General features: G+C 36.9%; 1 protein-coding gene across 8 annotated transcripts in view; it reads right to left on the bottom strand.

Moving 5' to 3' along the window:
- Positions 1-27,928, bottom strand: part of RBPJ (recombination signal binding protein for immunoglobulin kappa J region) — a 155,763-nt gene that overhangs the window by 15,818 nt on the left and 112,017 nt on the right. For 4 of the 8 annotated variants that reach the window (XM_074822293.1, XM_074822289.1, XM_074822294.1 and 1 more), the window contains 2 exons: positions 10,171-10,209; positions 6,594-6,689 (listed from right to left, as the gene is read on the bottom strand). In XM_074822293.1, the coding sequence (XP_074678394.1) occupies positions 6,594-6,682 (89 nt within the window). In that variant the 5' untranslated portion in view covers positions 6,683-6,689; positions 10,171-10,209. Of the gene's footprint in view, positions 1-6,593; positions 6,690-10,170; positions 10,210-10,372; positions 10,424-10,885; positions 10,965-10,992; positions 11,038-21,023; positions 21,047-27,928 lie in introns of those variants that run through there. The other 4 variants (XM_074822295.1, XM_074822291.1, XM_074822292.1 and 1 more) reach the window with 4 other exon arrangements.

Here is a 27,928-nt window from a genome sequence, read left to right as displayed (position 1 = left end):
CTACTCTACCATCCCAGATAGGGGAAACATGAGAGTGGACACCCATGAACAATACTTTTCAGCTGGGGGTTGTGGGAATTATGAACTAACTCCAAGGTTAGCAAATGCAATTTTTTTTGGAAGAAACTTCAAGTAACAGATCCATTTATTCAAGAGTTGATCTTTTGGAAACAAATTCAGATTGCCAGAAAAAGCACACCACATATCTAGTCAGCTTCTGAACTCTCAAGCTTGAATGACAATACAAGATCCTTTCAGTGTTAATGAACGTATCACACTAATTTTCTTCTTAACAATTATAAGCTATTTCCAATAAATAAATTATACACAGACTAAAAATTAATATCAACCTTTTATTAAAGGAGCAATGCTTTGTAAAAAAGAAACCAAACCCCTTGTATTCCAGGTAGGTATAACACCATAAAACAAACATCACACATTTACCTTTCTTCCTCATGTACTCTCCTGTATTTGTCTTACTGGCTAGAACACAAGAAATCCCAAACTTTTTTCATAACATTTTTCATTTCAGCTTTATTCTAAACCAAGTCCTTTGAATAACTATGGCCACTAGATGGCAATGAAGACCTATAAGAAACAAGTTTTAATCCACTGGTGAAGAGAAAACATGCCACAACAATTAAAGTGCTCTTTTTAAATTAGAACACAGAGAAAAACCTTGGAAAACTATGACTTACTGAACAAAGAAAGAAACTTTTGAAGCTGAAACAATTTTAAGCTTGGTTAAAACTACCAAACAAGGAGAAAAGAGTGTGGACATTCACAGTTTGAAAGGGTTTTCTTATGTATCAGCCTCTTATAAGTCCTTCAGATATAGACGAGTACAGTCTTGGGGCTTTTAACTTCATATTTATAATCCCAAGAACTCATGTATACAAGATATTAACTACAAATTTTCTATCCAATAGAATGAGAAAACCATGAGTATCCTCATATTTCTAATTTTCACAGAGGATTAAAGAAAGTGTCTTGGATATGTATAAAATAGCTGCTGTAAACAGGTTCTCTCATTAATAAAACATTTTCGATGCAAATAGGAATGTAAATGTTTATGTGAGAGGTTGGCTTTCAGACAACTATAGAGGAAAAGAGAGAAAAAAATCACCTCCCCAAAATAACTAACATAATTTAGGTAATTTCCAGTATTACTGATGTGAAATAAGGTAGGACAATGTTTGGTGGAACAAATGAAAATATTCTTCTTTCGACCTTTGATTTACAGGGCCTACCTCTCTTTTTTTTTCTTTAACCACAAAACTAAAAGTAAGACTGTGTAGGAGGTAAAAATTCTACTGAAGTATTAATCTGACCTATAGGAAAAAAGAAAATTATGTTGGAGGAAAAGGCAGCTGTGTCTGGCTCTTCTGAGCTTGTTCAGAATTTTCACTACAAGAAGCAATGACGGAAAATCATGCAGGATGTAATTTCTTCACTGGATTTATAACATATTCTCTTAATACCTCTTCTCTATGCCATGATCAGACTGGCAATTCCTTGCTGAATGAACAGTAAAACAACTCAGGACATTCTTCCATGAGGTACACACCTAACAACTTTATCTAAAAAACACATGAGATCTGTTAGGGATCAACTCTGTGACCTCTTTCATTATTGGAAGTGTACCAACCAGGAATATCTTTCCTGGACAAAACCTGTTCTACACTTGTTAGAGCTGCATGATGAGATGCAGATTCAGTGCTTTCTACCTGCTGATATAAAGCACAGTGTAACATTTTGGGATACCACATCTCTTCAAATACTTCATGTATTTAACATATCTCTAAAACCTTTTGTTCCAGAGTCGTAGTTTCACGGAAGAGGCTCTCTGTGATGCTCCTCCTAAGCATCTTCCAAGAATTTGTGATCAGTGTAATTAAAACAATGGGCAGTTTTAAATGAAGCTCACACTGGGACTGGTATCAGCCAGGAAAGGTCAGAGGATCAATCTCCAAAAAGTAAAGGGCATCCTTTTATAGTGCTTCTTACACTATAATTTCATGGGCCACTGAGGTGAGGAAAGACCATAGTATTACCAACCTCATGTTAGATTCCAGGCTCAGTAACTCAGTACAGCAAACAGAAGCAAGCTGTTACTCATCTGTTCTGACAGATCTGTTCCATCAGACTAACTGGAAACTGAACATTTTTCCATGGCAAGAAAACCAAGCTGAGATTTGTCTAAGGATGCTCCCCCTTTATTCCAAATGACGTGAAGGGAAAAACAAGATAATTTATAGTGGTTTCTGAGTCTTGACTGCAACAGAGAAAGTGGAATAGGTTGAGTCTTTGGCACCACATGGAATATTGTTTTAAAATCAGACATCACTGAAGGAGAGAACAACATTCCTTCAGTCCCTTCAGTCAATTCAGGCCAATAAATACAGAGAAAATATGGTACTTCAAGTAGAGAAGTTACCCTAACTGAACGTGCCAGGATGCAAGGGGTAGAAAATAAAATCAGCTCATGTCATTGCTACCTAGTTCTGATACACTCAATGCTCTTTTCAAACTACAGGCTTCTGTTCAAAAAGGTTTGATTTTTTCAAATCATCTAAGTCATCCCTGTGTTCATTTTACAGAAGTCTTTGCCTTCAGGAGGATTTAGAGAGGTCTACCAGCTAGATTTCTTTATATTCAGGGTGACATTAGCAAGGAAGTTTTTTCTTTATACCTGTTGGTCAATTCCGAGTCGGTCAAGGCAGGAGGTGCATTTGTCAATTACCCACACTGTTCTGAGCATGAAACTACTCAGCAGTCTTCTTTCCTTCTTAGGAGCTGGAAGAACTAACAACATCCACCAAACAACTCAATACAACAACAAATGCAAAATCATTAGGTGGTAGAGTGCTAAGGATGAAGTAGTGGAGCCCTGGAAAAGGTTATGCTCACAATAACAAGAGCATTAACCAGAGGGCAGGTACACTCAGTTTGGTGAAGGGAAGTATTTGAGCAGAAATTACAGCATCTCCTTCACTAACAGCCGTAAAACAAGACACAGCTAGACCATTCTCAGGCTAATCAGTAGTGATAATGTTTAAACTCAGAACAGCATGTAATCCACAAATACCAATCTGGCTCACAGTCTTTAATGAACTATGTCTCAGAATCCAAAACACTTCAGTTCTTTAAACTGTTGAATACTCACACTGTTCAGACTCTCAAGGGAGACGTCTCAGTGAGTGGTAAATATGGAAAAAATACAAGAAACACAAGCCAAACAGCCACACTCATCAGGACTAAACATCACCTGAGACTCTATCAGGTGAATGCCTTTGGAAGATGACAGCCATGCAACAGAAAACATTAGGCAAAAAGTCTTCAACTAAAGTCCATCCCTGAGCTTCTTACCTCCTGGCTTCTTTGTTAAACTAAACAATGTTAACTTTGGGAAGAGCAAGGCTAGTAAGAAGAGTCCACTCAAAAAAGAAAGAAGCGTCCTTTCATTATTGTTATTTACAGACAAGTACCAAGAACACTCTCAAATTAACCTAGAAAGTCTCCATCTATGAGGCAACAACATGCAATTGTGTTTCTGTGAGGCCTATTTAAACCAGACCACACTATGTGAGATCTGCGTCATCTACAGTGAGTTTTCAACAGAGTATTTCACTAGCTACTAAGCCTCATCATAACACTGAAAGGTAGTTATTGTGCTAACCTTTTAATTATGCCATGCAAAGTTTATTAATAATATTTTCCATGACCTCACAACAAACAAGGTTTAAAGACTGGAACAAAACGTGGAAGTTCGTTTAGGGTTTTTTTAGGTTCTACTTGAAAGACATGTCAAATTTAAGAAATAATTCCTTTTGTAACTTGAATTCTTAGTTACAAAGATAGTGCACTTTAACTTATTCTTTATGGATCAAAAATTAACCAGATTCTATCCATGCCATAATGAAGTCCACTGAAAAACATGAGATTTCTCCATAAAACCAGGTATGAAATAGGTTTCTGTCTATAAAACAGATGTATGCAAAAATTCACTTCAGAAATGGTATTTAATGTGAAAATGGTGAAAACTTGATTGATCAGTTGCATAAAGCAGCCTTAAACCTTTACTAATTTTGCTCAGTCCAGCAATATGAAGAACCAAAGGGCACATTCTGCTATGAAAAAAGCAGAAGCAATTAAAAAAAAAGAAAATTAAAAAGAAAGAAAGTAGCTAATGCATCATTCAGTTTCAAGTACCTTAGGGCACACATGGATCCAAGGATTTAATAGCTGGCGTTTTTCTTTACGCTGATACAACAGGACATCATTACTGATGCTAACAGTCTGGGAACTAGCAGAACAGTACCACAGTCAGTCTAAATGGTGCATTAAAACATTAGAAAAACTATTTAAACTGAAAAATGAAATCTTAGTATGTATTCCACTTTCATTTCATACCCATACCAGAATGGCAATCATTTCACCATCATACTATTTTATACCAAACATCCAACCATTTTCCTTCCTCGTTGTTTTTTGCAAGGCTCTGAAACTCTCTACACTCATTTGACATGCTTTCATTCTTAAAGAGGTGAATTTGAGATACCTTTCATGAACAAATGCAGCTGCATTGAGACAGGCAACTGAACTGCACCTCACAAAATCTGAAGTGGTAAAAAAGAATGCCTAATTCTACTTAGCAATTATTTCAAGCAGTGAGAAACCAATGACTAGTTTACTGAACATTACTGTTACTTAGGCAATGTACATGCCACAGTGACTTTAACAACATCAAGTGAAGTATACATGTATGTTCAAAGTAACAGGAGTTTATGGCAAGGCTACGAAATGCACATAGGAGCTTTCAGAAACTGTTAGCAAATAACAATTTGAAGCTTTGCCCTGTAATCTTCAGAACATTTATGTAAGTTTCCAAACAGAAATTGAACTTTTAGTAATCGAAATAACATACTTCATCTTTTTATTTTCTCCCTTTTTTTGATGCAATTTGTTCTCCAAAATAATGATACACAGGGCAGCTTTGCAAAATGTTCCTGCCCTCATGAACTGATCTGGCCCCAGGAGAACAAACTGACTGAAGTTACAGCTACACTAGAAAGTCACTTTCTTATCTGCAGGCACACCCATCATTTTTTGGGGAGTAATACACTTAAATATTTGCAGTGATGACTTAACTATGCAACTCCTGAATGACAATATAATCTGAGAAGATAACAGTGGTCCCTATATTGTCATGATAAATCTTTCTGGCTGTTTTAAGTTTGCTGCAAAGGGTTGGTTACCATTTACCGCCTGCAAGACCTTGCATTGCAACCCTTTTGCATTTAAGCGTGGCAGTGAGCAAGAGGGCTGTATAGTTATATAGCAGATACACAGCATACTTGTCTGCTTCCATGCCCTTCTTCCTTCCTCTGTCACTGACTTCCATTTGATTCTCAACAAGAATTTCAGAAATATCTAAAAAGCACTTTTGAGTAAACAATTCCATGGAGCTGCAGAACCTGGACACTGCCCAAAAGAAAGGACTTGAGAAACTGGCTAACAGAAAAGACGACACATATTGAAAGACAAGTACTCAGGCACAGAATACTGAAGAACGGTTGAAAATATAGTCTGCATCTCTGTGATTCAGAGACATCAGGAAGTGTGATTCAGATTGGTAGTAACAAACCAAGAACTTTGCAGGCTTGATTCTAGCATTCCTGTTTTCTAACACTTTCATACATAGACATGTTCAAATCTCAGAAAACTAAAAAAACATAATTGTAACAGGACTTACATAACACTGGCAAAAGAAAGGTTAAAACTTCAAAACCATTAATGTGATGAAGTCTTTTGTGGTGAATATTAATAATACAAAGTATCTGAAAACTAACCAAATACCATGCTATTTATTTCAGTGAAATTTAAGGTAGAAAAGTATCATCTATACTTAAAGAAAATTCTATTTCATCATGAGAGGACTAGAAATCTGCATATGAAAGACCATGCAATTTGCTTCTACCAGTCATGCAATAAAAACATCCCATAGAGAAGACTGCAGGAAATTCACCTTTGCCTAAAAAGCATTCATCTTCACGTCTTCCTTTAGATTCTGTCCCTTAGAAAACTACCTATTATTGAAACTTATACTGTATTGATTTTTACAAGAGAATGTTTACCATAAATATAGTTTCGATTGACCTGTCATTCTGTTTAAAGCTATTATAGGTCTGAATCAGGAAAGTGTCTTACTGAGGCTAGCAATTTCCCTTTCACACTAATTTAGAAATACTCAGTAAAAAACTCCTCTACAAATAGTCACCATTAATCAAGCTTGTTTACTCCAGACTTAAAATGGAAGGTTTAAAATTAGAGCCATTTTAATTCAATGGAAGAAAAACTTCAGCCACAGATAAAGAACCTGTTGCTAGAAACGGGCATCACTATATTGAATGCCATAGGTTTGCAACATTTGTTACATAATTAAATGATTTACTAGAAGACATGTTGCTTTACATTTCCTCAGACTATAGTACAATCTGACAAATTCCACAATGTACTACACACCAGACTACACACCATAGTTTCCCTATCTGGGAGTTCTAGAGGGAAGCCAGGAAAGAATAGAGTCTTACCTTTTTTCATTTCCATATGATTTCTGCGCAACTTTCGCATGGAGTATTAGCACTGTTTGATCACCTCGCTCCTTTAGGTAATTTCGCATTGCTTCCCTAAAAATTAAAAGACAGAATAAGCTTCAAAAGCTCTTTTGGTTTTGTTTATAATTATAATAATCCGAAGACAGCTTTAGGACAAAAAACCCCCAAACACATGAAATTCAAAAAAGGCAACCATTAATAGTGTCAAGATGAGTTTGTTTTGTTTTTTTTTTAAGAGAATTACACAGCAAAAAGAAGCAACCATCTTGCACAAAGCTAGTAGCAGAGGTCTGTGGTCATTTACAATTACTACATTTTCCAGAAAAAAAAAGACGCCTGTGATGTAAAATCATAGCAATGCCAACCACTACACCATGTTCAAAGCTCGATTTTATAAAGTACCATGCCACAAATATTTGATTAGAACACATTTTATTAATTCAACATTGTCTCCCTAACCAATTTAGTCTCTCATGATAATGACAAATTCTTCTGAAATTTTGCTTAAGCTATTAACTAAATCAGTGCAATGTTTATATAAAAGTTTTCTTTTGGTTGTGAAGATGCTAAGAAAAGGTTAAATTTTTCAGCTTATTGTTTCATCTAGTTTTCTAGAGACAGCCTTTACTTCCTGCATGCAATCAGGTAAAAAAAAAATTATATTTTCTATCATTCATCATCACTGTAATGACAGATGTCATATAAAAGCTGTAATTACCTCAAACACACCAACTGCAATTCCTTGAGAGAAGTAAGAGAACAATACACTCTATCATTCTTCTGTATAATAATCTAACTGTTCATTAAGCAGCATGCCAAATTCAACACCCTAGGGTTTAGCTGTGTCAGAGTGCTGACAGGAACACTTCTTAAGTCCCTGGAGGAGCTTTTGCAGGTTGAATGCCCACCAATGCACTCATCTTCAAAGTCATCAACAAGAGAAACGAATTATGAATTTAACAGGAGGTTATATGAAGACATGAAACCCTATAGAAGAGGGATTTTTGTTTTGTTTTTTTTTTTTTGTGTGTGTGTGTGGGGGGGGGGGGGGGGTGGTTTGTGAACTGCATCCAACTGTTTAATTCCCTTTGTACAGATCTAGAGAACCAAACACCTCCAGTGAAAAAAGATCGAAGATAAAAAGCAATATTTTGTTGACAAGACCTTTTCCAAAAGAAATCCCCACACAGAGTTTCACAGAAGAAAACAAGTAGATTGAGGGGAGTGAGGAGGGCAGGCTGGACAACAACAACAATCCAGGTTTGGTAACGATGTTTTGTAAATTCTTGCATTTGTCATGCCTGCATAAGACAGTGATCAGTGTGCTAGATTTTCTGCGTAAATAGCAGGATATAAGAGCAGAGAAAAAACTTGAATTACTGTTTTAAATTTGGACTAACTTGATATTTTTACAATTGACATTGGTAAAACTGATGTTTATCCATGAAAGCACAGATGGAAGAACTGTCTCAAAGTGCACAGACTTACTTTATGTACAACCACTGCTTAACAATATATTTTAAACCACAAAACATAATTTACTGTGAAATTATTATTATACATTTCATTATGATATATATTAGCTGCATTTAAGTGGTTTAAAAACTTTTTATCTGACAACTTGAAATACTCTATTAAGAGTACTGTCATACTAAATTAAGAACATGTCACACTAAAAACTTTTGACTTGACTACCACTAAAAAAACCCACTCAAAACCAGCAACCCACGCACAAAAATGCTAGGTGCTATCTAATGTTTATTTAACATTGTATGAGGAAGAAATTCTGCCTTTTCTACTGGTCTGTCTACAGTGAACTTGTACAATCCAAGCTCCTAGGAGAACTAGGAATGTTCCCCTCCAACCCCTCCCACTGATAAAGAAAATACATAACCATTGCAATTTTTACATGACATTTTTCATTATTAAATCTTTACACTCTCCATGAAGGTAGTACTATTATAGTTTACACCTAAGAACAACTAGCACAGTATGAACAAAATAGTGTTGTTCTGCTGAAGCTTGCACAACAATGAATAGATTATTAAAAAAACAGGACTGCCTTTACACAAAAAAGCAGAATAATTTTTCAATTGAACTAAGTGCCTTTAAGGGTTTACAGATACATTTTTTAGCATTACATAAACAAACCATACTCTTAAAAATTCGTGTGACCTTTTTTCTATTTCAGCATTTTTGTCTTCAGAGAAAAAAAGTTAGGTTGCTTGTTTCCAGTCTCTACCATTATAGAAAGGTTTACAAGCTACTGCTTTGAAGTATGGCTAGCAGCTCCCAGATGCCTACCCTGTACTCCCAGGAAAGAGTACCTGGCACACCTAGGAAGTAGCACATGAAATTTAGTTATTATAGTTAATAGAAAACTTACTTAGAAGACCTTACGGTGAACAGTCATTATTTTGGGGGGGGGTGGGGGTGGTGGTGTTTAAATCATAGAAGATAAAGTCTATCATTAACTTCAGGGTGATACTAACAGATGTTACTGCTCAAGATGGAAAACAGTTCATCACTTAAAACTTAGTATCTTTAAATATCGCTGAAAATAGGTAGTCCAACAGGAAGCAGCAATTATTTGTTCAACTACTTACAAGTCAGATCAATTTTGCACTGAAATGAAGTTTAACAATGACACAAACTAACCTGAAGCTTATCCAGAAATGCAATGAGATGGATATCCCCAACACAAAATGTAAATGCTCCCTCCCACCCCGTGCTTTACATGAGGCATCATAATTTCATTCAGAAGTAGGCCAGAGCGACAATGGATTTCCATGTTTCTATACAGCACTATTACCATATGAAACTACAAAAAAATTGCACATCTTTTGTACTTCAAGCAAACAGTGGATTTTAATCTCAGTAGTTACATATAATCAGCACAGTTTGTGGCACAGAATAATAAATATTTGCGCAGACTGTGTTACAACAGTTTGGAAAAATGGTGACTACTTAACAGCTTTTAGTATAAATGCTTCCCAGGCAGACCAGAAGCAAATCAGGCATGATATTCCAGTCACTCTAAACACTTTTCACAATGGACTGACTTGATGGTAGTATTTGATGTTATCTCTGACTGTTTAGGTTTCACCAACTATTGGTTAAGATCGCTCCTTGACAGCACTGTGTTCATCTTGCTCTTACCTGCTGCATGATAGCAGTAACGTAATAGCTGAATTTTGGCAGTAAAAATTGTTATTTTACATGACCTCACAAGCCACTTTTACCCAAGAAAAGAAATCCAGCTCATTCGTGGTGATTTAAAACTAAACAGATTTACATCCTACTGAATAATCTACAGTAACTGATAGGTGAAGTCAATACCATTTCTAAAAAGGCATTTTGAGTATCATATTAAAAACAAGCCACTCACTGTTCAAAATTTTACTTCTGGCTGCTGACTACATACAATAATTGAAAAGCTTTGTTATTTAAAATTATTGGATTAGCAACACACATTTTTTTAACTTGGAAATACTAAGAATGAAAAGGGTAACTTTAGAAAAATTGTTAAAACCAGAATTTCTTTAATGCTTACCTGGTGAGCCGTTTTGGTTGAGGTCGCTCTCCAAATTTCCTGAAAAAAAGAAGAAGTTGCTAATTTAGTTTAAAATGAAAGTGTTTGGTCATAGTTTTACAGTGAAATACTATCCCAATGTTACAGTTTTTGAAAATGTATTGGAATTTGTGATCTTTTCTTTGTAATTTCCCAGATAGATTACTATTAAAATATCAACTACCTCCTTGCAACAGCTTTTCCCACAGTAACAGAGGCGTTTTTTTATTTGGAATACTAAATAACCTTCTTTTCAAAAGCGATTCAGAAACTAAATGTGACTTTATCAAAGTTCAGATATCACAAGTACGTAAATAACCTTTGCCATAGCACTGACCAGAAGTGCCAACAAAAAGCAGTTATTATCAACATACAGAAAATAACAGACTTATCTCTGAGTTGACAAATCACAGCGAATGCTTCCCATCAGGACAATTTCTCAGAAATCTGTTTTTCCTTAATGACTTCTTACAAAAAGGATGACAACTTATTTCATATGTGCCGGTACAGAATTATAAAAAAAATCTTGTGGAATGTAGCCAAGCATGATCCAGAAATATCCTGCTATACACTTAACATTTTTTACCCATAAAGTGGTTTGAGACAGCTCTATTTCTTTCAGGGCTTTAACACTGTTCTTGAGAGAGAGTACACTCTTTACACTAGGTTAAGAATTTCCACAAAAATCTTTACTTACATAACACACTACATTTACACAGGACAGAAACATTTTCATTAACAAAAACATCCTCAGTTTAAACCAAAATGGTCAGGGTAAAAGACCTGAAAAAAGGAAGGCTGTACCCAGCAATGCACATCTGCAGTGTTCATCTGTTCAAGCTGGTAAGGAAGTATAACCACAAACTAAAGTGAGGACAAAGAGGGAAGGGTGGGGGGGGGAAGGCAGGCTTATCTTAACACCTCTCTATCTAAAAATAAACTGAGGCATAAGAGACTGTGATTCTGCTGCTGTTCATAAATAACTCTATGACTTGCCAAACTCTTTGATAAGTAGGCATATCTTTCCCTTTATGCTTCCTGGATAGTGAAAAAACCCTCTCCTAATATTGCCCTACAACACTATTGGAAGCTCCCTAGGACAAGAACTTGATCATTAAATGATGTGACAAGAAATTTCCCTGTGGGTGCAGTGGATCTGTCCTGAACTCTACAGCAACTGGTGGTGGAATGATTTGAAACATTCCAATTTCATTTGAGTAATTCTAGAAATGTACAAAGTAAAAATACATAGCTATTGCCATTTACACAGTTGAGCAGAATAGCACTCTCCTGAAAAGACAGTGACGAGAACATTAGCAAATCTCGAAGTTATTTTTCAAGACTTGAGAAATTACTCTTCCAAAGTACTAGCAGGCCACTCTATGTAGAGGAATTGAATAAACAAGATGAAGCCAAATTACTTTTTCAGTTTAAACAATTAAATTAAAATTAATTTTTCCAACCAGACAGGAGTTCCTTTCACATTTTACTTTGTTGTTGTCAGTATGCTGTTCACTTTTTTGGCTTTATTTTAACTTTACATTAAGCAATGAAGCTAAAATTCTTGCCATAAGATTTGGTTTTATATATTTTAAATTTCAAGGTCTATTGGACATGTACCTCATTTATATTTTTTTCTGTGGTATGTGTATCACTGCACTGTCATACTTGTAATGCAGAAAGGTAACTAGAAAACCTGAACAGCTTTGCAGTTTGGTAGCAGTAAAGTTATATCCCAAAGCCTTTCTGCTTCTATCACTTATCTTTTTATGACCTGCCTAGCTTCATCTCCCAAGCACACCCCACGCCTCTGATTTACCTTGGATAACAGTCTGAATAGGTGTGCATACCCCACCTCCTGGGTACTATCTATGTAGTTACTGTTCTCCCCTGAAGCCCTAGGATCATTACATCTGGCAGAGGATTCACCTGTCTGTGACTCACTGATTAGACAACAGATTATCTTTAAGCAACACTGTACAGACAAACAACATCCCTACAGATTAGCTGCCTGATTTTGAGTAGAACTACAGTCTTTGTTTCAATCCCTCTGTACAATTTAATTCACCATGAAAAAAATTAAGAGGTGCCTATTTTGGAGCAACAGAGGCATTATGCACACCGCACTTGTTTGTACTGTGGCAAACAGATCCAATCCAAGATGAGGACACTAGTACATCAAAAACTGCATTAACACAAAAAAACCTCCTAGACAAAAATATTACACTTCCCTAAGGCAGTATCTACCCATGCAGAACTCTTGAGCACAGCAGATACATTCCCTTTGCATGTACACTTGTTGCTGCCTAAAAAGAGCTTTATTAACAAAGCATCTACACAAAACAGTTGCAATTACTTAAAGAAATAAACTACATCTTTTTCTTTAGTTAAATCCTGACTATATAGCACAGGAAAAAGTACCAAAATCCCCATTCTTCAGAGACAGAGCTTAAAGCACTGAGTCATTCTGGAGGTGCACAGGATAAGCTCTGATCATCTGATGCTCAGTGCAGTACCTTTATAAATCACATGCCGGCTTCCTCTGGCCTCCTCCATCCAAAATAAAGTTAATGATGCCCCTGTAATCAATCTGTGAACACACATAAATGCTATCTGTAGCAACAGGAACCTTCCAAAGAGATGATGCAAACTAAATTTGGTAGGTCTTTTATTATTCTTTCAATATACATTAAAGAGAGAGGTAGAATAGGGACAAATTACATATTCATATGTACTTAAAGTTCGATTTTTAACTGTCTCTAAATTAAATTCGGCTACTTTTTCCTCAATAATGTCATCTTGATGGATGAATGATGGTATCAAATTATTGAAACAAGTGATGAATATGTACATGAATAACGTTGATTGACATTGCATTCTTACACATCCAGTAAAAAACTTCCCTAGCTCAATAGCAATAGTCAAAGAAGTTAGAATTCAAGAATGATAAAGAATGGAATAGGAAAAACAAACATTACCATGCCATAGCATTATTCTGCCACATACCCACAATTCTGAAAACTGCCTGAAGTGCACTGAAAACGTAGTGGAAAAAAAAGCTATCTCAAGAGTAATAAAAGATACCACAAAAGTCAATATGGATGATCAATAGCTTTAATATGCAATTGGCTAAAACTCTTTAAACTTAGTGAGAGCGAGAGCATGAGAGAAAAGCGACAAACAGACGCAAAGACCTAAGAAACTAGTAATAAAGATATGCAAAATGTGAAAAGGAGACTGTTATGCTCCCTCTCTCACAAATACAAGAATTAGGAAATATATCTAATATCTGAAAATTTCATTTTAGAATAAAAATTTTTTTCTTTGCTCTACAAACACTGTTATAGCTAAGTTGTGAAACATACTGCTAGAGGATATTGTGGAGACTGAAGGCACAAACGGACTCAAAAAATCCCAAAGTCTGGTACAGAACTCCATTAGCTTCTATTAAGCATAATGACCTCTTTTTTACAACCTTGTTCTCAGAAAAACCTAAACCAGCAGCAAAGAAGTTACTAAGAAGAAAAAACCAGTCTACATTTACTCTGTCTTTCATACTCTTTCCTTAATCATCCACTACTGATGACTAGCAGGCACAGTCCACTATGTATACTGCTATGAATCAGATATATTCTACAGCAGCAATTGCATCCAGGATGCCAGATTTTCAGTCTCATTGCAAAATTCACCATATACAAACAAGACATGAAAATTCAAAAAAAAATTTTAAAAAGTATCACACATATTTCATTTAATGGTTCATCTGGTTTACTCTTTCCATATGTTTGCAACTTCATGTAGATACCTGTATCGACAATGCAACCTGAAGTACAAAAGCTATCAGTAACTACCATAGAAGAAAAGACTAAGAGGCTTTTTTTTCTGATGTTAAGACAGCTCATTTGAAAGCACAAGAAACACACTATCTATGGTTTTGTACTAAATGACAGACATTGTACAAGCTATGATTGCTGTTATTTCAAACTTTTGTATTTGACTAGCACATTGAAAAATGAGTCAGTTCAGACATTTCAAGGTTACCTGACAGAGATAACAGGCTGCAACATTTTTCTCACATTAGTTTTTCCTGGATTTCACTGTTCTGGAATTTATTTTTATATTCAGTATTTCTATTCCTCCTCTTTGCTTACATCTTGAAAACATGCAGACTGATAGATAACAAAACTATACAGAAGAGGAAACTAAAAATGTATCCTAGTTCTATTCCTATAGTGGTTATTAAACAAGCTAAATACATATGATTTGAAATCCTAATTATAAATTAGATATCATTATATCTGAATGCTTACCAAGTTCCTTTCCTGTGCTGTTTATTTTATTTTACTATCCAAGACTAAGCGCTGTTTCAAGTGTACTGTATCAGAATTCTGGACATACAGTCAAGTTGTCATTTCAATTCACAAAATAATTCAGTGTAAACTGTATTTTATGATTATTTCCCTAACACACTACACTGCAGACATGAGTGTGATGAGCATTAGTCACCATAATTACTTGCTGTTGCATTGATTCTTTTCCCGGTCCTGTATTTTCTCCAACCACTAGTTTGTATTCTGTTATTTCATATATTTTATGTGTCTTCTGATGCTTTACATAAATTCATTTCACTTCCACATTCTGCACTGCAGGCATAACTTTTCTCCCACATCATGTCTCAAATCATTCTTCTTTTCAAGTCCATCCTTTTCATTTAGCAAGTCCCAGTTTGCCATTCAAACTTTTATTCAAACTTCTTTTCCCCATTCACAGAATGGGAAGTGAACTTACTCTTTTTACCTATTTACTGCCCTTCAAGTAATTACGGAAATGAACAAGTGCACTAATATTAATCTTAGAGGTACACTAACTAGTTTTGCTCAAACTTTTAATATTCTCAGGTTAGGTAAAAACATGACACAACATATAGGATAAGTTTCAGATGTTTTCAGAACATATCAGAATGCCAAATCCTATTTGGAATTCCTAGTTCAGACACAATACATACTATACTACAGTTTTCTGTGGCTGCAGGAGTATGAATTTCCACTATTTCCAGCATCTACAAAGGAGTACAAAGACAAAGAAAATGTATCAGTTATTATATGCCTCTACTAAAAGTACCAAACTTTTTTTCTGTTATACAGTCTTACTTTCTGGAGATAAAAACTGTTTTGGCCAACTGGTGTTTTTTCAATGGTTCTATGTGTCAACTCAACTTTGGAAGGAAACATAAATTAAATAAAATTAACCAAGACAGTTCTGCCATTTGCAAGAACAAAATTATTACCACAAAACCCCCCCAAAAAAACCCAAACCACATGCTGTTCCATCCTCAACTTTGACTGAAAATCTGTGGTTACTGAACTGTTCTAGCATCCTCCTGCCTGCAATATGAGCTTCAAACGTTTCTGGTATTGGCCTTTCAGCCAAGAACATACCTTTTACAGTTCCCTGAGAAAGTCCATTCACCTTTATTTACCGAGCACAGAAACCATAAAAAAAACTTCCACAACATTCAAATAGAGGCAAACTTTAGCAATTTGCCTTATGAATTCTATCTTCACTTGGCCTGACAATTTTTGGCATCTAGTAAGAATAGCGTGGATCTTTCTGTAAATAATGCTCTCCAGAGAGGCAAAAGGCAGAAGGGAGTTGTCAAATTTGAATACAGTAGGAATAACAGCTGAGCAGAAAGCAAGCATGTTGGAGAGGCCAACATGGGGGGAATAGCAGGAAGAGTGAGGACTGAGAAGTGGCAAACTAAGACTTGCTAGGTGAGAAGAATGGGCCTGAGAACATTATGGGAGATGAGGCACCAGAAGAGTCCATGGCAAGGCAAATCATTTAGATTTAACTCCAGAATATACAAAAAACTAGTAAAAATACACTACAATTACTGTTTTCTCTGTAGATTTTGTGACAGAAGTTTTCACGGTATCTTAAAAATTTCAACGTACAAAATAAAAGCAAAATACTTGCCTTACCGCAAAGAATCCAAAACCATATTATAGCAGATATCCATGTATTGAGATCTGAGTTGAGATCTCTTTATTTTCTTTCTGCCTTACACAAGCAAGAATAGATCATCGTGGGTGTTGGGGGCTAAGCCCAGTAGGCAGCTAAGCATCACACAGCCACTTACTCCCCCTCCACCATCGGACAGGTAGAGAGAAAAGCATAAGTAAAAAGCAAGAAAACATGTAGGTCAAGATAAAAATTGTTTAACAAACCAAGGAGAAGTGGAAGAAGAGAGAAACAAAACAAAACAAGCCAATCACTCACCACCTCCGATGGGCAGACCAATGCCCAGCCAGTTCCCAAGCAAAAGCTGGATAATCTCTCTAAACCTCCCTCCTCTCCATTTTATTGCTGAGCATGACATTATATGGCATGGAATATCTCTTTGGTTAGTTCAGGTCATCTGCTTGGTTGTGTCCCCTTTCAACATCCCGTGCACCTCCCAGTCACTGTGGAGGGACGGACATGGGACAGAGTGAGAAATACAGAAGGCCTTGACACTGTGCAAACACTGTTCAACAAGAGCTAAAACATTAGTGTGTTATCAACACTGTTTTGGTCACAAAGAATACAGCACCATACCAGCTGCTATGAAGCTAATTAACTCCATCCCAGCCAGATCCAGTACAATAAGAAAACTAAAGAAAAACGGATGCTTTCTACATGGGAAACAAGTGCCGGATTTTGAAAAGGCACAGAGTGCCTGTCCATTGAAAGTGTTTCACTCCCCAGCATCTGACTGTCAAATCATTTCCAACTGGACCAATACACTTGTTGGTGCTTTTGACTGATCTAGCAAAACCAATTCTTTATTAGTCCAGTTATATTATAGCACATATCACAGTATTTGCTGCAGAACATATTAGAGAAACTCTTTAATAAGCTACAAGAGATGACAGTAATACCTCAGTACGGATTCTGGAAACAATCCCCAGACAACTTCTCAAAAGGAAACTTCCCTGGAAGAAAGTTATCTGGTAACTGTTCAGCGCAATCGTTCCAGGTGCTTCTCCTGAAGCACAAACCTCTCAATACTGTCAGAAATAAGATGTGGCAACCACTAATCCAGGGCAGTATAAGACCTGGAGACTGATCTGAGTGGCAAGTCCCATCTGCCTTAAACTAAGCTGTCAAATAAATGGGTTTTGAGACAAATACAGTGTGCTTCGCATAGGCTTACTAGGGGATAGAGATGATTAAGAATACTAAATTAAATACAGAATAGAGTGTCTAAAGAAAGTTTTACTTCCTCAGAGGACGTCTGAGGGAAACGATGCTTGAAGCAGGAGGAATCTAAGGAAAATAATTTCAGATTTTTATATGTCTAGAGAAGTTTCAGAACACACTATGCAATTCAGAAAGAATGAACATAAGAAATTCCAACCTCTGCTCTCCAACAATATGAAGTGACAATGAAGTTTGCTGAGAGGGAGAAGTCAAGTTCCAACATTTCTAGTATCTACCAAATAGCTGTATCCCAAAAGCCATTAAGCGTGACAGTATTGGGGAAGAAGAAATACTGCCATTTCAACTACTACAGGTATATTGAAGTTAGGAGCATAGCAAAAGAAACCTCTGTCCTTCGCTTAATCCCAGTTCTAAAAACAGTCAACTGTCAGATGCAATCTTCTCCTAGATCAGGGGTTCTCAACTTCTCCTTCATCACGGACCCCCTTTAAATACCTTTTATGGCTGCGGACCACCAAGACTTAATTCAAGATTTAAAGCACTAGAGTGCCTCGAGGGGCGGCGCCAGGACCGGGAGTGCACCTTCAGGCTTGTTACTGGAGGCCAGCCCTGAAGAGCCCAGCGACGGAGGGACTTGCTGGGCTGGTGAATCGAGGGCCGAGGGGAGAGTCACCCGGCAAAGGTGAGGGTGCTGCCACCTCTCATGCACGTCAGGGCAGGCGGGGCTGGGGGGGGGCGGGGGCAGGGCTTGAGTATGAGAGGAACATTGAGGGAAGGAGGCTGTGTGAAAAGGAGGCACAGGGCTTGCTGTGGGCCAGATCAAATGTTTCTGGGCTGGATGTTCCCCACTCCTGCTTTAAGCCTTCACGGACCCCCTGTGACGACATCGCGGCCCCCCAGGGGTCTGCGAACCACAGGTTGAGAACCACTGTGGACCTAGACCTTTCATATAGCCATGAAATTTGTGAAAGAATGTAAAGAGTTTGGGGTTGGACAATGAGACAAAAGCCTTTTAAGGAAAGAAATTAAAATAAAGCAAGTAATTTCCAGGTATTTTTTATAAAACAACTGCTACATACCTGGAAAGCTAGAAAGTCTTCCAAATATATGTTCAGCTTTTAGCACAAGATGACCCTCATAACAGGGCCTATTGCTTCTACCATAAATAACAAAAATACTTTTCAAAGAATTCAAGTTGCTATGTGATCAGTTATCACAAACCTATTAAACGTGGTGTACTACAAGCTCACCAGTATGTGACCTCACTAGGTTTACTTGGCCTACTGAGGTTATCTAAAATCTAGGAAAGTGAAATACTAGGTTTTCTAGTTTTATATTTAAAGGATTAATATAAAAGTATTCCTTTTCAGTCACTGAGACATCATCTGAGAAAAGCTAAAAGAGATGGATTCAAGTAGTGTGGTGGGACTCTATTTTCTCTCTTTCTTTTAATCCTCTATCCTCTGCCCATTTCCAGCTTCAATTTGCTTACCACAGACAAATCAGTGAGGAACTGAAGAAGCACTGAGGAAAGTTCATACTCACAGACTTTAAACATGCTTAAAATTAGCAAAGCTAACATATATACAACAGTGCCCATGTACAGGACACACTGAATAGTTCTCAGGAGCTATCCCTTAATCTTTCATTTGTTAAAAACGTTTCATACAGGTTAAGCAGTATACTGCAACCTAATGGTAAGACTCAGCTACTCCACATCAGCCCTGTTTTGGTTTTGCAGATTTCTACATTTAGAATAACATGTTACATCAACAGTAAAAGCAAAGCAGCACATGTACATTTTAAAACACAGGGATTTTCTGTTAATGTAAGTATATTTTTCTGCACACAGATTTCTGTGAATGCAAATACTGAAAATATTTCTGTGCATTCACCTACACAACCATATTTTCCTACAAACATTTTAGGACACAACTCCCAAGCAAAAAGATCATCTATCACTAGAAAACATTATCCTGTCTGGTGGTTTCACAGACACAAAGAGAATTCCTATGTATTAAAAAATGGACATTTATGATCCAGCAGACCAAAAAATTTCAGACAGTGGTTTCTGCTAAGTTTGGTCTATGAAATACACATCAAATGTAGCTGTTGATTCACATCACTTAATCTTTGTTTGCTGTTGGAGGTAACTGATTGTGGTGGTTTAGCCCCTGCCGGGGTCTGAGACCACGCGGCCGCTGCCCCTCCCCCACAAAGGGAGTGAAATACAAAGCCCCAAGACTGAAATAAGGAAAGGTTTAATACAACAGTGCAATAGCAACACAACCAACAACAACAATAACAATAACAGTAATAGTGATGGCAATGAACAGAGCAAAATAGCTACCAAATACAGCAGTGAGAAGCACGATGTACAAAACCACGAGTGCACCGCGCTCCTGCCAGGAAAATGTGACCTGCCAGGATGTGACGTCTGCATGGTATCTGAATAACCGGCTAGAGCTCCCCCCCACTGCTGGGGAAACTTAACCCTATCCTGGTTAAACCAGGGCACTGATGCATTTAATTTCTGTAAGTGCACCTTATTCCACAGTGATACGCTTTAAGTGAAGCTGAAAATATGGCACTGTTATGATTTGCCAATGATAAAAATGCACAGCTCAAAAAAGCGATCTACAGGTTTAACACATGATTAAAACCCGAAACACCTAAAGGACACAACTTCTAAGATATTAATGCAAAAGACATAATTGGATATATGAATTCAGTTAAGACAGAAGTAAACACAAGCAATTAATAATACTTATGCTCAAATAGAACATTTCACATTTATCTTTTCCATGGATGAGGATATTGAATAAAGGAACCATACAAATGGCTAAAACAAAGCCCTTCAGAAGGAAAATTTTATCTTCTCCAAAACAAAAATGGGTTCAATATCCACAGGTCTGATCACTAAGGGAAACAGAGACAGTTGTACTACCAGTAATATCCAGCACTAAACAAACTCCACACTGGAAACACAAACTAAAAGGAAAGAACTAATACAAGCTTATATTGGCAAAAGAAAGGACAGGTAATGAAGTAAACTCTTCTCTCAGCCACTCTATACTCCACAGCCTACAATTCCATACAACCTTCATTCTTCACAAAGTTCTGATCATATTTACTTTTCTCAGGCTATCCCCCTTCCAATACCCAAACAGGTGTTTTTTCTTTGCCTTCCACTGCTCTTTATAGTTTGTTGTAACTTAATACCATACAGCCCTAATGCAACACAGCCTACACTGTGAGTGTCCCTAACTACTGTGACTTTATCTGCATAGCATCTTAGAGAAAGAAAGGAGTTTTTAAATCCTTAGACTACTCACACCCTAAACATTTTATGGTCTTCTACTATTTCCTTTAACTTAGCAGAACCACAGAAGTTATTGCTGTGCTACTTCCTCAATAAAAATACTGCTGTGGTTATTATTCAGTTCTAAGAAAGGTGTAGAAGACACTGAAGATTATGCAGATCCATTGCTTTGCAGTGATATGTGTATCTTAAAGAGTGGTTTTTTTTTTTGCTATGAACATATTTAGATTTATGTAATATGACATGTAACTAAACACACAGATAAATGATGCATTTCAGAGGCTCTTCTTTCTATAATATCACACACCTGAGGTACGGAAACCGCTGAAGAAATGACACCTATCTCCCCTGTTGCTCCCTCAAGGTGCAACTGTGTTCATAAGCGCAATCCTCTAGAGCTGATGAAGTCAGCAAAATGACAGATTCCAGATCACCCATCACGCCGCAGGCGTTCATTGTTCAGGATGAACACATGCACTAACAGTCACATGCAGTCATCAACCCACTCTCACTTTCGCCTGCCAGCAGCACTTAGGCCCTGATTCTCATTAGGGTGTCTACTGTAATAAATATTGCTATAAAGACTTTGTCCTGAAGATCACGAGTTGAACTAAAAGCTAACCCATTTTTAAAAATAAATACAGTTTTCATATCCACACATAATGTACAAAGAGCCAACCTCAGCCAATCTGCTTTGAAATACTACTGACCCAACGTACCCTCCTTCTTACCCATCCTACAAAAGGAGATAAAATTAATTAAAACCTCACCAATCGAGAATGTCTAAGGGACATGAACAATGCTAACATTTCTCCTACTCCTAAAGTCCTTTTCTTCTCTGTAAAGAGCGAATGATGGGTGGTCCAGCTGCACTGTGGCTTCTTGGAAGTAGGGGGCACAGCAGCCCCTGAAATCACAAAACCAGAAAGTTTTTGATCGATACACAAAACATTCCCTCGCTTCAAGGGGAAAAAAAAAAAAAAGAAAAAAAAAAGACAAAAAAAAAAGACCCACCTGCTCCAGGGTGAATGCCACCAACCATGCACTATCACATCTTTGTACTGCATGATCCTGTACTGCTCCGGCCTACACTTAAAGAATTTAAGTCCTCCAGCAAATGGAATATGTTACATGTTTGAAACAAGTCTTCTACTGTACAGCACTATATACACTTTTGGCACTATATCAAATAATACTGACATAAATACAATAGAAAAAGCTCTGCTTCATTTAGTCACGCCCTCTCACTGGAAGTCACTGGTTCAATTAGAAACTCCCTCTCCCTTTTCTGACCCACTTTCATCCTCCCACGTTGCTTTCATTATTGTACTCTCTTTTCCAATCCCCATAAAAAGAAAAATCACAGAAACACCACTGCAATTTAAACACAGGCTGTACCATATCAGTAAATAGGCTCACTTTTAAACAACTTACAGAAAGTAAACAAATTCACTTCTTTATAGTAGTCCACCTACATTTGGAAAAAAACTTCATTCAGTAAATCACTGTACTTGTACATGAGTCTAAAAATCAAAGGTCTACTCCAGAAAGGACATAATTTTAATCCAGACAGAACTCACACAACTCTGCCACAGTAAGTAAAAGCAAGGAAGTCAGTAATGACAGTTTACTGAAGAACAAGAAAGTGCCTAAACAGGTATCTGCAGATGTGTTTTCCCTGCTTTTGCTTTTTGCTGAGGTACCTGCTGCAAGAAGCTACAGTAGCCCAAAGACCTCAAGTATACTAAAGAACTTAGATATTATCAACTTAGATGATGCCATTAATATGTTGGAATGGTGTAGAATGTGAGAAACATCATAAAAAATTACTCCATTTATTAAGATTCCTTTATATTCACATGCTATTATTTCTTTTTTATTGACTCCCTAATAACATTGGCTCAAATATTCGGTGGAAACTGCAGATTTGCACACACTTACCTTAGCAACTGAAAGAGTTATCAGCTTGAAAAATCAGCATGCCAACAGAATCTCAGTCCCTAAAACACAATATAATTTGGCTCAGCTATTGTAACCGCATAGGGAATGTGCAATATAAGGCTCATTGGTTTTATCTTCATTCACTCAAACAAAAAAAAGAGTGACTGTTAGGAAAATAGGAAAAACAACTGCATGTAGTTTAGAAAATTAGCTACTAAAATAATGGTAAACTGCTAAAACATAAAAACAGTCTGAAGCATGCTTCTACATGTAACGTCCCATATTCACAGCTTTCAGTGACAACTACTTTGCTCAGTGTATATGTATTAGGATTCTTCTTGTCCATCTAGCACAGTAATTTTCCCCTGGATCTCACCTTGCACATCACCTGTGACTAGATATTTCACAAGCGAACTTGACTCTTATTTCCTAAGAAAGTGATTCTGTGTCCCCTACTAAACCATAATTTAAGTACCAGCATGCCTTTACAAAACAAGCAGCGACCTTTTAAGAAATTAAATTTCTAAGTATGGTAAGAACAGAGCTATTCAGCAATAAGGCAGTGCTTTTTACAGTTACCAACTGCCCATAATTGCAAATAAGACTTAGTCTAGAGGATTTTTTTTTAGATGTATGAGGAATCAACTTTAATAAAGCTACTGATTTACCTCTGTTGCCTGATTACTTGACAGAAGTCACAAATTAGACACAAGATTTTTTTAGACCACTTTCCTGCCAATATAGGAACCCTCCACTATACTATAGTACCTGAGAATTCGCTCAACCTTGCTTTCAATGGCTGAATGTCTGCAGAGTTTAGAGAACAGTTTCTCCTCTTTAAATATACCTTCCACCCTTAACTAGAAGATAAGCATTCATCTGCTGTGCAGAAGGCAACTTAAAAAAAACCTGAATAAAAAAAGCACAAAAACTTAAGGTTCATTGTTTTCTTTGAATTGCCACCGTTCACTGTAATGACAAAAATACATAATAGAAGCAGAAATTGTGAATGATTTTGCAAGGAAGTGGTAAAGAACCATACCGAACTTGCAAAAGAGGAAGATTCTCAAAAAGCCAGCCTAACCTCACCAACCATAAAGGCAAATACGTATTTCTTTTGAACACATCTTAAAGAGGTAACAGATTTTTGACAGGGATAGTCATTGGTCAGCTCAAAATTTCTAACCCTTGCTCTATTAAAGTAACAGGTTAATCACTCTTCCATGTACTTTTCCTTACTCTATACCCACATAAACAAAGAAGCTTCATTACTACAGCGACTGCTTCCTATCAGCAAAAAAACAAGGAGAAGGTACAATCTGTCTATAAGGGGCTTACTGTCCTGCTTCAAGCTCCTCAACCCGTTTCCTCTGCACTACCTGCAGAGCTCAGACCTTCAGAGGGAGCCAACTCACTCTGTCAATCTGTCACACCACTGATACACTAGGAAGCAGGCAACAGAGGGAAAACAGTGGTTTTGGTTGCAAAAAGCTATTTGGTCACCTCAGCAAATTCAGCTTTAACAAAAGCCAAGAGATTACACAGAAGGAGCAGCTAAGCTTGTTTTCTCTTACATGCTAGCAATCCTGTAACTCTCATGGGAAAGAACTACATGTAAAAAAATAAAACACAGAAGAATTCTGTAAGGAAAATCACTTGCAAAAAAACGAGTCTTAGCATAATTAAGAGATCTTACTGCAGACTAACATCCTTAGTCAAAGTTTAGCTTAGGATAGTTATAAGACTCTCACCCCAAATGCAGTCAGAACTTAATGCAAAATGACAGCTAAGTATATTAACATCTCTAAGGTTTAAGCAGACCAACTCTGACACGCCTTGCTGTGACAGTTTAAGTCACCACTGTCTCAAATGCCTTTCCCACCTCTCTGCGAGGTCAGGGTAAGCAAACAGGTCTGTGTCCCAGCCGCTCCAGTTCACAGTTGGACTGTGGTTTCACAGGCAGCTGAGCTGATTTGTCAGCCCCAAACACAGGTCTTGCCTGCCAGCTTCCCCCCGGCTGCACGGACCCAACCTTACACACCAAACTCCAGTACTTCTGAGACCTTTCCACAGATAGATTCAAATCAGTAACCCAGAACAAAAACTATCTTTTGGGGGAGGAGAGGGATGAAAGGAAGGAAAGAAAGTAAATTTTACTGATTCAGTCATGAACCCAGAGTGCCAGAGCCACCACAATGCAATCAACAGAAACACTCAGACGAGAATGTGACCTCCCACTTTTGTGGCAGCGCGCTATTAGAAAATGGTGCATCCATAGCTTCAGTTTAGAGCCACATAATTGTGTTTTAAATAATGTAATAAAAACCCCAACAACTCATACATTCACTTTACTGATCTTGGTTTAGGAACTGTAAGCTCTGGCAGCAATAGAATAGACAGTACTTAGCCCACCAAAACAAAAGTTTCGAGAGCCACTTTTTAATATCTTCACTGTATTTTTATACTTCTAAAAAACACCTGTAGGAAATGGGGATGATTCCCTACCATCTTTCTCCTCTAGCAACTCAAGTCAGTTGAGTCAACTTTTCATATTGTAGAATACTCTTTTTTTTTAACACAGTATTATTACAGTCTGTACCCTCTCCTTTCACTCCCTTTCTTCCTCCAAATCCTTCAAAATGCAAAATGGAAGCAGCTCCTTATATTTGTTAAAAAGGAAGCTGCTCGAGTTATATAAGCTTACTTCTACGCAACTATGTCTCACCTGCTGATTCTAGACTTGTAAAACAATTCACAAATGATACCAGTATGTAAGCAGAGAACAGGTTATCAACTCATAAGCAGGTTTCTATGCAAACAGTAATTTCCAAATTGGCAAATAAAATTCATCTTTTCAGTAGATTTAAATGATGACACAAAACCTGTAAATGCAGATACTTTTTAACAAAGCTGTATTTGGCACCAACCTGTTTTACAAAATTACAGGGTTTCCTAGACTTCAGATGTTTTCTTATTGCATCACCCAGGAATTATGTGGTTACACTAATATTAACTGGGCGCAGTTGCAAAATGAGCTGTCAGTATCCTAGAATTAATCAATCTTAAGTATATTGTTTCGTAATTAAGCTTATGAATACATGATGCCATGAATATAAAACCAGCAGCAATAAACACACATCCCAGAAAAGGGAGAATCAGAAGGCTCTTTTTCAACTTTCTAGGACAACTAAATCATCTGGAGGCCATTCTTCGTGGTCAATCTTTTTAACTGTGGTTGTGCTAAAGGTCTCCAATTGGGGAGCATTTTACATAAGCAAATTATGCTTAAACCTTTAAAGTCACATAACTAGACAGCAAAATTAGGTGATACTCCCTCTGCAGTTAACAAATCTGTGTTTTAATAAAAACAAATGTTTTAAAAGATTTAAAAGCTTTGGATTGGTTGTTGTTGTTGTTGTTGAATTGATTCATAAGTAAATTATTTCTATGTTTCTAAGAGATTAATTTATACTTCAGCTACGGCCCCTGCAATAGAGCAGTCCTACACAGGAAAGATACAGAAATTCAGATTCCCATTTAAGAAATATTTGACTATTGAAAGAGAAAGAGGAAAATAGGGTATGTATAACAAGTATATTTCTGTTTAAATGACATAAGCTAAAAGTTCCTTTCAATTACCGCTATTTTCATTTGCAAAACTCAAATATTTAGAAACAAATTGCTAGAGAAATATAATCTCCACAACACCTATCATCAAATACAATAATACTTTTAATAACTGTTGTGGTAAATGGGTCAATGATTCTTGAACAAGATAATTAAACAGACACTCCAAAAATACACTTTTACTCCTCCTTATCACAGTACATTTACAACAGCCATATGAAAAGATTAGATTACGTGTCTGGGATGTCAGCAGGCTAACACCTTATCATCCTTTCTTCTGGTATTATAATATTACAGTTTTCTGACATAAGTTACACATGCTCCTATTGTGCCCAAATAGCTTCTATGGGGCATTTTTCATAAGAAAAAAATAAATCTGCAAAGCACAAATGCAAAGCAATTATTATTGTCCATTTTTTTAAATGGAAATTGTGTGAATCATACTTAATTCAAGTAGGCCTGCTTTTCAGGTTTGTCAAGTTTAAACTCCACACAGATGCAAATTACTGGCAAAACTTCTCCCTGCATCTTAATGAGGTACACTATAAACTATGAAGCCAACTTGAAAACAAGAATGTTTCTGAGACAAATTTTACTTGACCTAGGTATTCTAAGTGTTTAAGGAACGAGTATTTTAAAAGAAAGTTCTACCTAACAGCACTTAACTTCTGCATGATCTTAAACCCGTGACTGCTACAACACTAGTTTCCCAGAATAATGCCTGTGCTGGCATAAATTTTTGTGTAAGGATTTTACTGCATGATAAGCGTGCCTAAGCAGTGTTGTGAAGACTCCCAACTGCTGAGTTCTGAACCCAACCTCTTTTCAAAACATTGTCTCACCCTTTCAAGTACATTCAGGCCAGAAGGGAAAGTAAATTGTCAGAACTGCTTGAAGTACTAAACAACCAAATTTAAGAAGTCATTTCAGTTTGTAGCTACCACCGACTCAATCGTATCTTGACCAGTTTAAAAATGATTGCCAACACAGGACTGCTGCCTGCGTAGTATGTGGAACATGCTAATCAATAGGGAGATTTCCTTCCCACAATTTCTGCTGCTTCCAACACGGCCAACTGAGCTCTCCAAGAAAAGTGGGAAAATCATGGGCAAATGCAGTCATTAAAGTTCAGCAATCAGATAGATAAACTGAACTCCTGAATTAAAACATGCAGATGCCTGCGCAGCCAAGATAAATGAACAAAAAAAAGTCTCAACCTAAAGAAAAGCAGGAGATGACCTATATTAGAAGTATTAGAAGCAGAGTAGGCTTAGTACACTAACAGCTAATACTCCTTCACTGCTTTAGTTTACCAGATTGCTAAAAAATGAAGCTTATGCTATAAAACTGATTAGCCATCCCTGCAATAACTTTGGAACCCATACATCAGTTCTAACCAAGTTTAAAAAGAAGAGTTTTTAAAGAGAATTAAGTTGCTATGAGTTTTATGAAAACTGGAGACTGGAGAGACATTTCCAAAATACTGATGTCATTGAAAAAGACAAGCAGAAATTGGAAATTACATAGTTTCACAGTTGGTCACTCTGCTTACGCCATTTGGATAGACAGTAAGCATATGCCTTAGCTATACTACAGCTACACTTTTCCCACTAGGAATGAAGGAGCTCATCGTATTGTCCCATA

The sequence above is a fragment of the Strix aluco genome, chromosome 4 (genome assembly GCF_031877795.1).
Source record: "Strix aluco isolate bStrAlu1 chromosome 4, bStrAlu1.hap1, whole genome shotgun sequence".
Classification (NCBI taxonomy): Eukaryota; Metazoa; Chordata; class Aves; order Strigiformes; family Strigidae; genus Strix; species Strix aluco.
The sequence above is the reverse complement of the archived record's forward strand: the minus strand, read 5'-3'. Positions and strand labels throughout refer to the sequence as shown.